General features: G+C 41.0%; 1 protein-coding gene across 1 annotated transcript in view; it reads right to left on the minus strand.

Moving 5' to 3' along the window:
* Positions 1-2,882: 2,882 nt before the first annotated feature.
* The window catches only part of MYRFL (myelin regulatory factor like), a 61,285-nt gene continuing 46,498 nt past the window's right edge, over positions 2,883-17,669 (minus strand). The window contains exons 21-25 of the mRNA XM_074956660.1: positions 12,193-12,255; positions 8,829-8,916; positions 8,481-8,555; positions 6,203-6,311; positions 2,883-3,206 (exon numbers count right to left, since the gene is read on the minus strand). Of these exons, the coding sequence (XP_074812761.1) occupies positions 3,120-3,206; positions 6,203-6,311; positions 8,481-8,555; positions 8,829-8,916; positions 12,193-12,255 (422 nt within the window). The 3' untranslated portion in view covers positions 2,883-3,119. The remainder of the gene's footprint in view (positions 3,207-6,202; positions 6,312-8,480; positions 8,556-8,828; positions 8,917-12,192; positions 12,256-17,669) is intronic.

Here is a 17,669-nt window from a genome sequence, read left to right on the forward strand (position 1 = left end):
TGGCATAGTATCGAGCACCTGGTCACAGTCCTTATAAAAGAGGCAGGATGATGGTGAGTTCTCCGAGGGGCTGTTCTCATCCCTGACTTTCCAGCACTCTCTCTTGAGTTGCTTAACTTGCTTTCTGCATTGGTCATAGGTCCAGTGAATCTCCAACATTGTCAACATGTTCACTACTACTTGGTACACATGGTCATTTCTGGGACTCTGACTGAATTTGAATGTCATGCTCATCTCACACCAGAGATTTACCAGTATCTGACTGTGGTTCAGTGGCCAGGTAGTAGCACACTTGTCAAAGACTTGTTCCTGTCAGTGGCCATAGACAGTTATCTCTGTCTGCAGCTCAGTGGTCAGAATCAAACGTAAGGGTTAAATGCCGAGCAGCTGTACTTGCACCAGAGGGGTTGCTTCCATTTCCTGGGAGTCAATAGGCTACTTTTGGAATGGGTTAGGAACACTGGCCCATGGGATTATGGGATAGTGTTGGTGGTCTCTAAGGACATGAGTCTTGAGAACCCAGGCCTATGTTCCGTCCACACTACAAAATGATAACATTTGGACCCAAGTCCCAGAGGGATTTAGGCTTGGACTTATCCTCCACCAGATTCTGGGACCTGGGTCCTAAGTGCTTACATGGACGGAAGAGGTGGGGAGGGGTTGGGCTTCAGCCTGAGCCTGTTTATCTACATTTCAATGTAAGCTCAGTGTCCAAGAAGATGTCAGTGACAGCCTCATCCCATTTACAAGTAACAAAACAAAAGACATGGTTATTTAACTATAAACATTTCCTCCTCTTTCTAGAATCTCAGCTTGTCACACCAAGCTGAGACTTTCCCAGAAGCAATGAAGACCCGTTATCACAATTACTTTAACTTAGACTACCCAGTTTGTACTGTACTAGTCAGTTTCCAACTTTTGCTTACTTTATAAATAATCAACAAGAGTTGGACTTTTGTTACGTTGGACAACTTAGAATATGGGCCTCTGCACAACAGCCATTCCTTTGAACCTGCATCAAGTCCTAAAAGGAGAGTGGCTAGATAAATGTGCCATGGGTGAAACTGGTTGAAACTTACAGAATTTTCAACTAAATTTGTCAAAATTCAGTTTGAACAAAATACACCATGAAAATGTTGCACAAAAATGTTGGGGGGGGGGGGTCTCCACTAGCATTAGCCAGAGGTTTGTTTTGATGAAGTTACATTGTGGAAAACCCACACATTCTCCCACTGCAGTGCTACAGGTCAGTTAGAACAATATATCTACCAAGAACAATATCCAATGAAAAGCAGGTAGGCCTATTGATCTACAGTTTTGTTAAAAATGCATGTGTATGGTCATGTGTTTGATGGCGAGCATGTGTAATTTTTAAGAGACAACCATCAATGTAGGAGATTCTCCTCTGAAACCTAAAAGCAGAAATTGGTTTTGTCCAGATTCTGAATCCTTTTGGATCCAGACTTCCATATCAAGCCCATTTCCGGGCTATTATAGAATATGTCATCTATATGACATATTCCCCGGCAAAGATGGAGTCAAGGTTGAGAGTTTCTGCTAGTCATTTGGGAGTAAAAAATTTCAGGGAGGTTGCAATTATCCCCAAACGTCTATAAACCCAGAAAGTTCAGAGTTAAGGATTATATTAAAGAAATACAAACTTAAGGCACCCAGACAACCTTAATTCTGCCCTATAGTGGTGTCAGGCAGTAGCCATACAATTACAATTAAGACACTTTAGTGTTTGTGGTCAAAGATTAAAGTAAACTGATTTTTAGAGGCAAGATTTTCTTCAGAGCTTTTCCCCTCATGGCTAAACATCTGAATATATATTAGCATTGTTACGTTTATTTAGAAACCAGAGAAATTTCCCAAAAAACAAACAATAGATTTAATTTAGGATTAAGATTGCTCACATGTACATTTCATCAATTTCCCAAAATCTAGAATATCACCATTATATTCCTTTTTCTCCTCCCTCCCCAATACAAATAATTTTCCTTATACCCACTTACTGACAGCATCCACTACTCATAATTCATGTACTTCCTCTATCTCAACAGCAAACGTACAACTTCAGTGACAGTCATCCTAAGCTTATCTTTAAAAAAACAATTTTCCTAAACATAGAAGAATGTAGATACCACCAAGTACACGTCTATCGTACAAAACTATGCACAGCATCCCATTATCATTTTCCTGTTCTCTCACTCTTCCAGCACACTGACACATGTCTTTACACATTGTAACAAAGTGAGAATTTTCTGTAACTTTTTAATGAATGATGTGCATGAAAGTGACTTACTTGACGGGAAACTCTTGGGGTTGGCCCACTGAAGTGGTTTCTCCAAGAGACTGCTTAAAAGCTGGGGCATAGCACAGCCGTGACACACTCCAAAAAATAACCAAGGATATATTCTTCTGAGCAGATCAAACCAAAAGATCATATCTGAAACATACTCTTCATTCTAGCATCAACGTCACTGGTGTTAAAGTTGCACATTTGTTGCTGAGTGTGATGTTAGCACGGGTGTGTTGGCCCACATGACGCAGCGAAATAATTGCATGCACTGTGGAACGAGGTTTCCTAAACTTGTCGCTATTACGTCAATGAGATTTTGTACTTGTACAACCTCCTCTATAACAAAGCTTTTGTTTGGTAGAAATCATAATACTATAAAGAAGGAGGCAGACAATACTGGAGGGTAGATGCTTGTAGGACAAAAACAAGTCTCAGCTGCAACTGATATTTTTGTTATGTCCAAGTCTTCTGAAGAGTCTGAAGTATATTAGAATGCCACTATTTTTTCCCCATCTCCTGTATTTTATAGCAGTGCTAAGAGCACTGGAACCCTTTAATATCTACACATCAAGCTCTCCATTGATTTTCAGAAATCACGTCCCTTCACAAGTAATGACTTGACATGCAGAGCCTGGACTACAGTCAAATGATTTATTTTTGCCCACTTGTCTCTAAAAGTTAACGGTTAAACAAAAACTAGGAAACATTCCGCACATCTCATTTCATTTGCAAACTTTTACTAAGACAATAGTCTTTTCGGTACCATGAGTATTATCCTGCCCCCGCCCCCCCAATAAACAGAATGATCAGCAATATTTTAGTTACACTGTCGATAGAAGTAGAAGTAGTAATCCGTAAAAAATATCCCAGCATAATTTGGATCTGTTGAACAGTCTGCAAGATCCTGCAGGAGAAAAATAAAGGAGATTAATGTAGAAACTAATCACAGCTAAAATGTCATTTGTCTTCTGGTCTATTTCCCATTTGAAAAAGGCTTACCGGTGCAGCTACTCGGAAATGGTATGCGCTGTCATACCACCAAGTTACAGGGAGAATCCAAATATGCTGACATCCCTAGATAATGAATTATAGAAAGAGAAATTTGATAACCTCATTTTACATTCAGTTGGAGAGAAGGATAGGCTGTGAAAGCATTTCACTGCCAAATGCAGTATGAGTCATTGCGATAACAAGACTTGATAGCTACAGTGAGAGAAGTCAGCACACTTAAAGACAAAAGGAAAGTGCTGACTTTTAATGTTCTGAATGGGTTTTGTTCTGATCAGCTCAGGAATTGACAGACATCTGGCTCCCAGCATTCTAGGCTGGCTGTGAATCACGGAGCTCCCTCTTGACTCCTTTAGGAAACTAGAAATTTTCCAGAGGTGCCAAAGTGCTCTGTAAAGTTTACAGTGCACTAGTGGTAAACGTGATTCAGCTGATTAACAAGCCGCAGCAGGACTAATACCCTCGGTGTGCACAGGCTTCTATGTATTCCAAGGCATAAAGCAGCATCTTCACTCCAGGACTGTTGCAAGAAGATGTACGCATGCAAGATTTGGTTGTGTGTGTGATATAACACTCTACCACATACAAATGCAAGTAATGTATTTTGGCTCTGACACTTTTCCTTGAGATTGTATAGGGATAATTCAACCCCACTGTTTCCAGGAAGAACAATGTTATAATGGTTTGACTTGGCACTCACATTTCATTCAAGGACCTCACAGATGTCACAGATATCAAAGTCCCAGCTACCCCTCTCGCCCTGGGGCAATAGGTATTATGCACATTATAAATTTTAGGCAGAAATTGTTCAGAGGCCAGCTGACTGCTGGGCTACTAACCCCTGGGGAATAAATCTCTCTACGCTCAGGAAAATAAACTTGAAAACAAATACTTTCAATAGCAGCATTTTTATTCTGACTCATGCCAACCTTGAATAACTCACTGTTACAGCTGCTGGAAGCAGTTTCTTACCTATGGGTCAAACTAGACAGCTTTAGTCCTTTGATGTGAATTTCAAGTTGACACATGAAGCCTGACTAGCTTTGCTGCCAGTCAGTCCCAATGACATCCCTACGTGGGCAGATATGGAGACTCTCTGGGTTTGACTCAGAGCTTCAGGGGCTGCTGGAAATACAGCTGGAGGTCAGAGCTCCCAGGATCTTCATTCACTTGTACCTGATGATTTGCTGTAGCCACAGCAACCCTACACCTTTTTCAATGGCATTTGAAAGTCATCTTGGGCAGGTGGAGGAAGACAGGGCTCCAGCTGATCAGCACAGCAGCAAATCAGCAATTTAATAATACTTAAGAATGCAGGGTGTGAGGAGCATGTATGCTCCCCAAGCTAAAAGCAGATGTGTAATGGGCCAAACACGACTCCCAAGTGTTCATGACATGTAGGTTTGCCCTAGAATTTTATTTGTAAATTTTCTACCACCTTTATTCCCCACTCCCACCCTTTTTTTAAGCTAGCAGATGCACTTCCAGGCAAGTACAATAAAGACTAAATACCCATTCCTGTGAGGTACTGAGCAGCCTCAATTCTTATTGAAGTTAATGGGAGTTTAGGGCACTCATCTCTTTGCTGGAGGTGAGTGCCCAGCACCTGGCAGGATCAGACTTCCAACTGGCTTGGGTGGTGGGAAAAGTTCCGGTGTTTGGGACAACTTCTATTCCCCCCCAAGACATCCCAGAGAATACATGAAAATAATTCTCACCTACACACAGCAAGCTTCTCTCTACATTGCTTTATAGGTGAAATCCTGGCCCCACTGAACTAAATGGCAGTTTTACCTTTGTTTTCAGTGAAGCCTGGATTTCACCTTAAAGTCATAATTCACTGGCAGTGGAAGCAGTAGGATGGCCAGGGGCTTGGGGGTGAGGGCTTCATCACCATGTGGCCACGGTGGCAAACACTCCAGAGTCCTATCGTGTTACATCTTCCTCCATGGGTATTTACCACCAGTGGAGAGTTTCAGCTCTGAAGTTTGTGAGGGTCCATGCACCCCAAGTGGTATGTAACATGCATTTTATATTTGAGTGAGTCTACAGTCGCCAGAGGAGAAATGAAGACAGGAAAAAGCCACCCTCACAAGAGTCCAATGGGAGCCTTAAAGCATCATTAATTCAGTTTTTGCAATGTGCAGCAGCAAACTGATTCGCACTAACGGGTTAAGTTCTACTTTCATTTACACCAGTGGAAATGCAGACTAACTCTATTAGATTTGGATTTTAGTTTGGATTTCCACCATTAAACTGTGAGCAGAATTTGGCCTAATATGTTTGCCAAAATAATTTGAGGGTTTTAATCTTGTATCGGTTTTTCATTGATATTTTTCAAGCACCCACAAGTGCGGAATTGACTGAACCTAGAGATTTGTTGGCTTGCTTTTGCTGCCTTTGCATGTGCCTGGAGTTCCTGAGTGTAGGCTCTTCGTTCCCCTACCCCTAACACATCTCTGTGCTTTGATCACCCCAGGATGGCCTTCCGCTGGGGAAGGGAGTTAAGCACCCACAGCTTCACAGAATTACAACCCGAATGTCTCCATCTCCTGTACTGGGGAGGGACGTTCAGCAGATACATGAGTTATGACTAACCTTTTCAAAGTTTTATCGTCTCATCTATAACATATACTGGCACTTCCTAAAGACATCCCAAAATGCATCACTGAGGCCCACAGTCCCATGCAATTTAGGTATCAGGGTTGTCTCAGAAAGATGCATGCAGGGATGTCTTTAAGAAGTGCCAAATGATTTGACAGAGGGCGAGACTAGTTACAAATTATTTCTTTGCTTAATACCTCTCAGGGCCAAGTTCATGGGGACATTGAACATGTATTCCTGGGTTTGCCTCGATTTTCATTTTAGCTTTGCAACTCAGAAAAGTGTTACCTGGGTGGTTTCTTGGAAAGCCTCTCTTTTGTTTCTGTTTCGTGACTGATAGGAACACATATTTCCAAAAGTGACTTTGCATTGAAAGACGATTAATGGCTCCGTAGTGCTTCAAGAAAAAAGAAAAAGAATCCAAGGTTCTACTCTGCTGCTTGGAACTGAAAGACAGACTGGAAAAAAACTAAAACAAATTCTTAAGGGTAGTGTCTTCATTGCAGCTGGGGGTGTGAATGGCAGGTCGTGTGGACATGCCCACACTAGCTGTCCTTTAGCTAGAGGGCTACAAATAGAAGTAAGGAAATGGCACAGCACAGGCTGCACAAGCCCATTTCACGCCCCGGAGTAAACACTCACATGTGCAGCCCACGCCATGGCAACCTCACTTCTATTATTAGTGAGCTAGCCAGAGTACAGCCAGGTGGGCACGTCCGCACCAGCTGCCATTCACACCCCCAGCTGCAATGTAGACACGCCCCTAGTGGCCAAAATAAAGGAAATTAGGGTTTCTGTGGCTCAGAAACTCTAATCATGATCTGGACTCTTTCCTGGGAGAGTTGGCATCTGCAGTTTTGGTTCAGCCCATCTAACTGCAAAGCCAAATCCATGTCTGCATATAAACTTCTCCAACACTAAAGGATGTTCAGACCAAAGGCTATAGCATATTCCAATCTCTCCAAAACAACAATAACTACATGCTTTAGTTTATCATTCCCCAGGGCCAGAAAACCTTTGGGCACCATAACAAGACAGTAAACAAACCTTGACAGAAGACAAGCCCAACACACACATTAGAACAGGAACCACAATCCTGCTGTGCACAAACATGCACGCAATTAAAAAGGGAACAAGCACATCCTGCGCTTTGCCCTGATTGAGGTCACAGGTCAACACTGGCCCAGGGAGAGAATTCCAGTCAGAATCCTTCCACAGAAAAGACCCTGCCCCCCTCCTCTTCCAGTAGTATCTGACCATGGTCATGCCGTTCCAATCCTGCCAGCCTGGGCAGCCGTGATAGGACTTGAGGGTCAGAAAAAAACAGACCCAGAAGAAGCTGGATGAGGCAACAGGTGACAGAAAAATGGAAGCAACAAGGTGGCATAAAAATGTAGGGTTGTTTTTTTTCTGGGAGGAGAAAAAAGGGCTTGTACAGCTTTACTTAGACATTTGTACAACACAGCAATTGTACAAGTGTATAATACACATGCCACATACTGCGCCCTAGATAGGTTGCAATGGGGTATGTTGGCTTCACTTGATTTTATTTAGTGGAAATAAGAACATAGTATTTGGATATAACAACACACGCAATTAAATGTGGATTGTCTGTGGGTTTCTGGTTGGTTTGTTTTGTCAGTGAAAGGTCACTGAAATACATTCAGAGCAAAAGAACTGGAGAACACAGCGGGAGCATGACAATAAGTTCAGCACCCTATTTTCTAAAACTATGAGCATGACACATTCATATCCATGCACGAGGGCTGCAACATTTGTACATAAAGTCACACGCTTAAACAAAAGGTTTCTTTCTACCGCTTCAGATGATGCGCAGCCACTTCAGTAGGAGTCCTGTTATGGTCACGCTAACCTTACAAGCGAGAGTGTTCATATGTGAGGTCAGCAGATTGCCTTTAAAGCGTGTTCCATTAGTTTCATAAAACTCTGCCTTGGAATTCTGAGTGATCAGAGTAATGAAATGTCATGAGGCAGAACTAAGCATTCCCAATTCAACAACCATTTTGAGTGGGATCAGCCTCCACTGGAGGAGAAGAGGAGCAGAAGAACCGGTTACTTCTGAGAGAACAGAATGGAACTCGACCTATGTTCAAGACGAGAAGCCTTTGCTGACTAAGAGCTTTGCTGTTGGTTAGCTCTGCCCCATGGCATAGGTAAGGACAGGAACTATTTTCTAGTCTCTTAATTAACATTTCCTTTATTAAGAAAAATCACAATAAATGAAGGCCCCAATCCTTCAAATGCTTATGGGCAGTGAATAAAGTTACATATGGGCTTATCTATAGGATTTGGGCCTAAAACGATCACATTTTAACATCTATCTCAGTGGGTGAAATGCATCCTTGTGCAGAGTGCTGGCACTAGCCTGATGCAGTATATCCCACTGCAGAGCTATTTCAAAGACTTAAGTTATGCCTAGACATAGTCCTGGCCCTCTGCACAGGAATGAGTTTCATCTGGGGTCCAGAAAAATGAGGCAGAAGCAATTTCATTCTAAAGCCCAGAGCACATTTTTCCTATAGACACTTGCATTGATTGTACTTACTTGATTTCCAATGAGAGTATTACATTGATGGGCGTGTATTTGTTAACAGGAATAACATAGCTGTAATTTCCAGACCTAAATGTTGGCAACAATAAAGGGACAACATTAACACCAAAGAGTTCATGAAGTTTGTCTGCATGAGTATGAAAATTATATCTGGATTAAGAAAAAACATTTAATAGATTATGCTGTAAAAAGTCTCTTTTAAACAATAATATTTGCAATTAACTTTGAAAAATGGAATGGATATTTATCAAAACACATGAGAGGACAGGCAAGCACCAATGCCACCTTAATGGCATTTATACCTCATCACACTAATAAAATGTAACAAAATATTTCACCCACCTGCACTGTCGACCTTCACTACAATAGCGACGGTCAATTTTTTGCTGCGTTTCCAAAATCTGCATGGAACTGATTGTTGTATCAATCCCTAAAAACATTAGGAACAATTTTTTCCTGGATTACTTCAGGAGTTTGGGGTAAGACAGTAATAACATTGCAGTTAATGCTGTAGTTCCCACCCCCTTATTATCCATGGTAGAAGTTGCTGCAGATCTAGTCACCAGCAATAGAAACCTTCAGCTGATGAGCTTTATCCTCATTCCGCAGTTAAAGGGGAGATTGAAACTAAAAGTCACATGTCAGAATTCCATGGGCAACATATTGGGCACCTCATATTAAAACATTTTCCTAGAACAGAGCATCTAAGGTAGAGTTGCTGAGTGTATTTGCATATTTAGTTTCCTTAACAGGAGCTGCTCTTGCACAGATACACCTGAGACACACCAGCCCTTAATTTGAAAATCATTGCCTTTTCCTAGATAAACGATTCAGAATGGAATGAAATTACTTTTCTAAGAATCCCTGGAATTACTTTTCGAAGAATTTGCACCTGCAGAAAATGTTTCATTCTGTAAAAGTATTTGATTCTATATTAACCTATTTGATACAACATGGGTACATATTCACTTACATACCAATTAAACTGTGGTTCAAGAAACAGATCAGCTAAAATCTAGAATTAGGACAAACCAGAACACCAGATCAACCCCCTCTCCACCTCTAGCTCCTGAGATTTTGGGAAATTCAAATCTCAGCTTTGTCTCTCTTCTTTCTCTTTAGGATGTGTTGAACTCGAACACCAGGTCAAACCCACCTCCCCAGCCTTTGTGGAAGTTTGAACTTGGTTCAGATTCTGTATCTGAATTTCATATTTTAGGGGTGACAGGACTAACGTAAACACTGGGAAGTGTTATGTGCTTCCAAGAATTCTCTTAAAACAATGGACAAGTCAAGTCCAAATTTTTAGTTGAGTGGGGTTCCTAGAAAATACTTGGGAACAGGGAGTATACACATTACCCACTCTCAGAGACATCCTTTTGAAGCTGTGCCTTGAAGAAAAACCTGTGGTCTGTCTGATTACCCATTCATGATCTCTTCAAAGGCTCCAGCTGGATAAAGGAGGCACTCACCAACTCATTGGGGAGCTAAGTCCTGAGTGAAAGCTTTTATGAACTCGTGAGCACAGGGAAAACTCCGGGTGGGGGGGGTGGGGGGGTTGAATGACTAATCGCCGCCCACAGCCCTTGTTGGAGTAGTGCAGGGGTTCTCAAACTAGGGTGTCGGGACCTCTCAGGGGGTCGCGAGGTTATTACATGGGGGGGTCACGAGCTGTCAGCCCCCATCCCAGACCCTGCTTTGCCTCCAGCATTTATAATGGTGTTAAATATATATAAAAGTGTTTTTAATTTCTAAGTTGGGGGATTGCACTCAGAGGGTTGCTATGTGAAAGGGGCCACCAGTACAAAAGTTTGAGAGCTACTGGAGTAGGGGGTGATCTCTGGTAAGCTTATTAGCATGTGTGTAAGTTCTTTTACTGTTTTTAATATATTTTCTCAGTAATGCTTTTACCGTAAGAATAAAGCACTTGCTTAGAGAGCTGTGGGTAACTAATAACTGTGGCAATTACACTATTTACTGTCTCTCAGGAGAAAGAGAAAGCAGGCTGGCTTAGGCAGCCTGACTATGTTGGGGAGGTTACAGTATAGGTAGGGAACTGTGCAGCCTGGAAATACCCTGATCAGGAGGTAAAGACACGCAGGTCTCCACTCAAGAGAGGTGAAGTCTGAGGATCCTGGAGCGGGTGCCCTTGCAGGGCCCTGGAGAGGGGAACCCAGGTGCAGTTGCTCTAAACTGTGACAGTAATGACTACAGGAAAGGATGAGGAAGGAAGCTGTTACCAGACTAGAAGGAAGGTCAGTGGTTAGGCCAATAGTCTGGGACTTGGGAGACATGGGCTCAATTCTCCGCTCCACCATAAGGTTCCTGTATGACATTGGGCTAGTCATTTAGTGTGGTCGTGCCTCAGCTCCCCACCTGTGAGATGGGGATAATAGTACTTCCCTACCTCACAGGGGTGTCATGAGGATTAAAGATTGTGAGGTGCTCAGCTACTATGGCAATAGATGGCATAAATAACTTAGATAGATTGACCATGTTTGTCCCTTAAAGATCTAGTACATTAGTAACCTTCCCTTCATGACATCACTACTTTATTATGATTTGTATTACAGCATGCTGGAAGCCCCAACCAAGATCAGGGCCTCATTGTGTTAGGCATGGTACATACACATCAGAGACTGTCTGTACCCCAAAGAACTTGCTAGTAAACAGCCAAGCCATAGGATGGGAGGGTAACAGACTCAGAGAGGTGCGGGATTTGCCAAAGTCACACAGTTAGTCCAGGGCAGACCAGGAAATAGAACCCAGGTCTCCTGACTTGAATGCCCGTGCCCCCTCCAGTGGATCACACGGACTCCTATTTAAACAAGCTGCTGCTAGAAACAAAACACCATCTAACTTAAACACAAGCGCTGATGCTCTTCATGCTTCGGCAATGCCAGAGTGCACTCTCATATTATCTGCAACCATGAGATGCAAACACAGTGATTCGTTTGTCCAGAACGGATCTGATAGTGTTGTGCAACCTATAAAGGGAGAAGCCTTCAGTTAAATTAAGAGCCTTGTCTGCACCAGGAAGTTTTGCAAAAATTCCCACTGTTTCTAACACAAGTTAGTCTCCACCAGTGTTGAAAACCCTACAGCAGTTGTGCCACCAAACGGCAGACAACCCTGCTCACCTACACTTCAGCATGTGTTTAACTTTAAGCACGAGTGATCCCTTTGCTGCTATTGAGCCTATTCAGTGGCTTAAGTTCTTTGCTGGATCAGGCCCAGAGTCCTCAGCGTCATGCAGGATATAGCTTCTGTTGAGAGCTGTCATTTACCTTGGCCGGGGGGAGGGGAAAACTGTATATAACACACCTTCCATTAATTTGACTTGAAGTCAAGTCCTTTGGCTCAATAAGGAGACTGAGAAAATAAGTGCAAGAGAAGTTCAGCTGAGATGAGTTCAACATATGCAGTCCTACCTTTATGCAGATCATCCCCAGGACTAAGACAAATAAATCATTAAAGGGGGTTGCAGGCAGATCTGTAAAAGTCTAAAGAACACTTCTATGCAATTTATTCTACAAGAAAATTATAGTGGACCACAGGTATTTAACAGATTCCAGAACTCCAATTTCCTATAACCACCAGTTATAAAGCAATTTCCCCAAACCAGGCCATCAGGAAGTTAAACAAAAGTAGTCAAAAGTTTTATAAATTATGTATTTAAAGTATTTCTTTTAAATGGAGGACTTACAGTCAATTCCGAGATCAGGTTTTTCCATCAATCTCCTCTCTTGTAGTGCTTTAATTTTGTCTCCTGTGGAAGGGGACAATATTATTGATCTCCCTGTACAAACTATTCTAATGTTAAAAATGGACAGAAAAACATCAACAAGACAGATAGCAAAATGTTCTACCCCAAATGACAGACCACCAAGGCACATGTACCATGAATGATGGACTCATTTAAAACGCAAACCAGCTTCATTCAGACCAAGGTGCATACAAAGGAAAGGGAACTGTGGACAACAGAATCAAATGAGCTTTTGAAATGCTACGGTATATAAGAAGAAAAAAATAAACAACCAAATAGAAAGGATTTTCCCCAGGAAGCATGGAATATATTGGCTGTTGTACAAGGGAAAGAAAGAGATATTAATTCACTTCCCAACACAGTGCACCTGCATACATCTGACTGTAAAGATGTCATTAGCAAGGATGCCCTCCTGGCTAGTATGGCAATGGCTAAATGGATACCTGGCTACATAAAAATAGGCAAGGGGAATATCCAAGGCCTCTGAACATAAGGAATAGGACACCAAGGACTGACCTAAAATGTAGTACATCAGGGACAGAGGGATGAGGGCAAGTCTACACTACAAAATCAAGTCAAGCTAACTTACGTCAACATATAGCCACCACAGTAATTGCATTGGTTTTACACGTCCACAGCACACTCCTTGTGTCGGTGGTGCGCGTCTTCATCTGGAGCGCTAGCACCGATTTAAAGGCCAGTGTGGGCTGGTTTCTGAAAGGCAGCAACAGTCGATGGAAGCAACACAGTGTCTACACTGATACTGCGTCGACCTAACTACATCGACTTAATTGCTATGTCTCTTGCAGAGGTGGAGTTATTAAATCCTGTAGTGGGCAAGTTACATCAATGGGAGCTACATTTTAGTGTAGACGCTTACAGAGTTAGGTCGATGTATGCTGACCTAACTCTGTAGTGTGGATCAGGCCTGAGACTTCAGTTTAGAGAAACTGATGGAGAAATCTAGAAATGTGATCTTTGTATTTACTGATCTCTGTTCTGTAAGTTCACAGATTTGACTATCAGCACCAGACTAAGGAATTCTAGGTATGTTTTGTGAACTGTTTATGTCTCTATTTTCTAATAAGGACACTTGAAATGTACAGGGGTTACAGTATAATCACTACACTGTCTGTGCCTTAGACTAAAAGCATGGCAGTGGTTTTGTATCTTTTCCGCAGAGGCTGAGGGATTCTTTGCCTGTCTTCAGGATGGACAATCTGTCCACTGAGGTGCAGTTAACAGGTTGGCTGTGGCAAACCCACAGCATAGGACAAGTTTAAAGAGCTAAGTTTAAGGACTCAAGATGACAGAAATGAAATGCAAGAAAAAAAACTTGAATTTCAAGAGGTGTTTTGTTCTGAATAATTCACATGTTGCCAGTTTTGTCTCCCATCACAATCACCTTATTCCTATTTGCTCATTCATTTTTTTAAATTTACAAACTCTCTGTAGTGTCTCCCTCCCCCCCGCCCTTCCTGTTCTTTCCTCTCTGATGTTCTTTGCAGTGGAACATCTAGATCAAAATTTTAGATAATGCATTGCAAACTTCCCTGGCAGCATGTGTCTCATTAAGAGTCCTTCTGAAAGTGGTCCTCAGTCCTCTGCTGGAGCTGACAGACTGATCACTGAAAAGCAAACATTCTCCCTGTAGTCTTGCTACTTCTACTTTAGAGTGCTCTGCTGGAAAATTCAGTACACAGGCTGGAACACTGGAGCAGTTCCACCATGGATTCTTTAGATGGAAGATGATGGAAGCGTTAGGCTTTTCAGTTAACAAGCTCTGAATGATGCATAGAATTTGGCAAAGGTAAATTTATTTAACTTAGATTTCACTATTTTGAGGAGGGCAGTGCATGGGGTTGGGTATCCAGGTCTTCTAGATTTCTTCTGATCCACCCAAGTTATATACAGACCTGAGAAAGGGCTCCACGGAGCTCAAAAACTTGTCTCTGTCACCAACAGAAATTGGTCCAATAAAAAGATATTACCTCATCCATCCAAATTACTGCTTTATCCTGTCCGTTGGTGGGATCAAAATGAAATGCAGGAAAAAGAATTCTAGGTAAAGTCCTTTTTGTTTGGAGGCACAGAACATCATTCCAGAGGATCAGAAATTACCAAGAAGAAGTGCAGTGGTATTCATTGAAATGTCCAAAGCTTTCAACACATTTCTATGAAAGGAGGACACTGAATATGATCATAACCTCATGTTATGTTGATCTAATGAGTGCACACTGTTATGAATCCATAAATGACAACATTTGAAGGAAACTAATAGGGACACGTACAGTTAAAAATTGTAATGAGCCTTTAGCCCTCATTGAGCTCTATGAGGAGCAATGATTTGGGGGGGAAGCACACGGAGGAAATGACAAAATTTTGCTAAAAAATAAGGACAGTCCCTCCTCCTCAGGGACAGTTAGCATGAATAGATATGCCATACTGGCTGCTAGGCTGGAAACAAAGAACTATAGCCCTATTTGAGGAAATAGTGTGTGGGGAAATGGACCATGTTCAACTAGAGTGAGGCAAATGCTACAAAATGTAATCTGTGAAAATCTGCTGACGTTTTTTTAAGAATTGCTTTGGCCTTGCTTGGACGTGGTTTTGTTTCTGCTGTCCTTGAACATTCAAGCAATTGAGTCTCACTAGCACAACTGTTCATTTTACGCAAATGTGAAACATACTTAGATAGGATCTGCACTGAAAGCACTTGTGCACCCAGGAGTGTATGCACTTCTGTTGGCACCCACAAAGTGTGCGTGTGCCTGGAGATCAGGGAAAGGCCCCACTGAAATGCACTCTGGATTTTGCATTCGGTTCCACTGTATTTGCTAACAGCTGTAACCTTCAGTGACTATGTTCTTAGATTGGTGAACTGATTCCTTAAAATACACATTTGTCCTGATTATTTCCCTGTGTTTAGTTTTCAGCTTTTTGGTCTGTTCAACCTCTTCCTTCTCATTTGTTTTGGATACAGCTACATTAAGCTGCTTGTTGATTTTCTCTGCAATTGGATTGATTATTGACCTTACCACCATTCGTTTGGGAGATCTGTTCAGCCTCATTAAGCTTGCTGTAGATTTGATATATTTCAGTAGCTTGTGTGCTGAGCAGATTTTCACTCTTGGATCCACACTTCATGCTATTTAGAGCATGAGATTCCAACAGTAGGTATTGTTCTGTGCATCTTTTTTTCCTGCTATAGGAATGCACTCTCATCATCTAATATAAAAGATACCCAGATGGGGATGACAGCTTTTTCTTTTTCCTGAAGTTCTCTCATTTTTAAATTAGATTAGTGTATTTTTAATTAAGGAAATCTTGATACTCATTCAAGCTTCAGAGTAATACAAGTCATTCAGGGCTGTCCTTTTTAATGTATTGTGTTGAGCTATGACTTTTACGGGGCTTAGTTCAGCTGGAATCATAAGAACCACTACTTATTTACTCACAACAATGATTTGAAAATAGGGCTGTCAAATGATTTTAAAAAATTAATCGCAATGATTGAAAAGATCGCAATTAATCAGTTTTAATTGCACTGTTAATAATAGAATACCGTTTATTTAAATATTTTTGGATGTTTTTTACATTTTCAAATATACTGAGTTCAGTTACAACACAGAACAAAGTACAGCGCTCACTTAAAAAATGTAATTTTTTATTAAACAAAAGAAATTAGATAAACAAAAGAAATAGCATTTTTCAATTCACCTCATACAAGTACTGTCATGCAATCTCTTAATCATGAAAGAACTACTTTTTTTTAAAACACATAGCTGCACTCAAAAATAAAACAATGTAAAATTTTAGAGCCTACAAGTGCACTCAGTCCTACTTCTTGTTCAGCCAATCGCTAAGACAAACTAGTTTGTTTACATTTATGGGAGATAATGTTTAGCATATCTGGCATTTAAACACCTTGCGATACTGGCTACAAAAGTGCCATGCAAACGCCTATTCTCATTTTAGGTAATATTGTAAATAAGAAGCAGGCAGCATTAACTCCTGTAAATGTAAACGTACTTGTTTGTCTTAGTAATTGGCTGAACAAGAATAGGACTGGGTGGACTTATAAGCTCTAAAGTTTTACATTGTTTTGTTTTTAAGTGCAGTTATATAACAAAAATAATCTACCTTTGTAAATTGCACTTTCACAATAAAGAGATTGCACTACAGTACTTGTATGAGGTGAATTGAAAAATATTATTTCTTTTGTTTCTTTTTTACAATGCAAATATTTGTAATTACATTTTTTTTTAAGTGAGCACTGTACACTTTGTATTCTGTGTTGTAATTTAAATCAATACATTTGAAAATGTAGAAAAACATCCAAAATAATAATAAATTTAAATTGGTATTCAATTATTGTTTAACAGTATGATTAAAACTGCGATTAATCAAGATTAATTTTTTTAAATGAGTTAATTTGTTTTGAGTTAATCGCATGAGTTAACTGTGATTAATTGAGAGCCCTAGAAAATAATAAAGGACAGCACTTTATGATACAGATACTGGTCAAGGAGTCACCACCACTGAAATTGTATACTGAATTGCAAGATTTTCATAGCCCATCCACAAAAGTTGAACCAGGATCATGGCGAATATAGACAACTTAAAATGTCCCTTTACCAGGTCTCTCTGCCAGTTGTCAAGAAGAGTCAAGGCCTGCTGCCTACCCAGGGCCTTTGCAGATCTGGGTCTTGGACTTCAGTACTGGCTGCTCCTTTTAGATCATTACAAATACAAGACTCTCCTTACTTCAGGGCTCAGAATCTTCTTTTCTCCTGACTGAATTCCCTTGTGAAGTACTGTAAAGATCTTGGATGGGTCTCTCAGGGCCAGTGTGATATGCAGCACTATCCCTGCCTTGACATTGTGAAAGTCATGCCGTTTGACTCAGGCCATGGGGACTACACCCCTGTAGTCATTGCAAGTATTCATGCCCTGGCAGCCTGACTGGTTAGCGGCCAATCCTCAGGTCAACGAAAGGGGAAGAAAGGAGAATGAATGTTGGGATTAAGAGTACCAACATTCATTTTTAAGTGTTGATGATTTTAAGGTCTGGAAGTAAAGAGAAAATCAAGTCTCGAGCCTTTTCCAGGTTGGGGCCCCATTTAATGTTACAGCGCCATCAGTTACCAAATGCCGCTTTCTGCTACTACCTATGCTACCATATATATAGTAGAGAGAATATGAAGAAATGTATTTTAGTCATAAGTATTATTTTATTCTACAGTGCAGTGTCTCAGAATGCCATCTCTTAGATCACAGTGCTTGGAAAACCCGTACCTGAAGAGAAAGCTCTTCGTTTTTATTACTTTACATTTCACTTTTGTGGCAGTGAAATTACTATGCATGCCCTGAGAAAATATCACATTGGAACTATACCAGGTTGATCAGTTTTTAAC

Source organism: Natator depressus, chromosome 1 (genome assembly GCF_965152275.1).
Source record: "Natator depressus isolate rNatDep1 chromosome 1, rNatDep2.hap1, whole genome shotgun sequence".
NCBI lineage: Eukaryota > Metazoa > Chordata > Testudines > Cheloniidae > Natator > Natator depressus.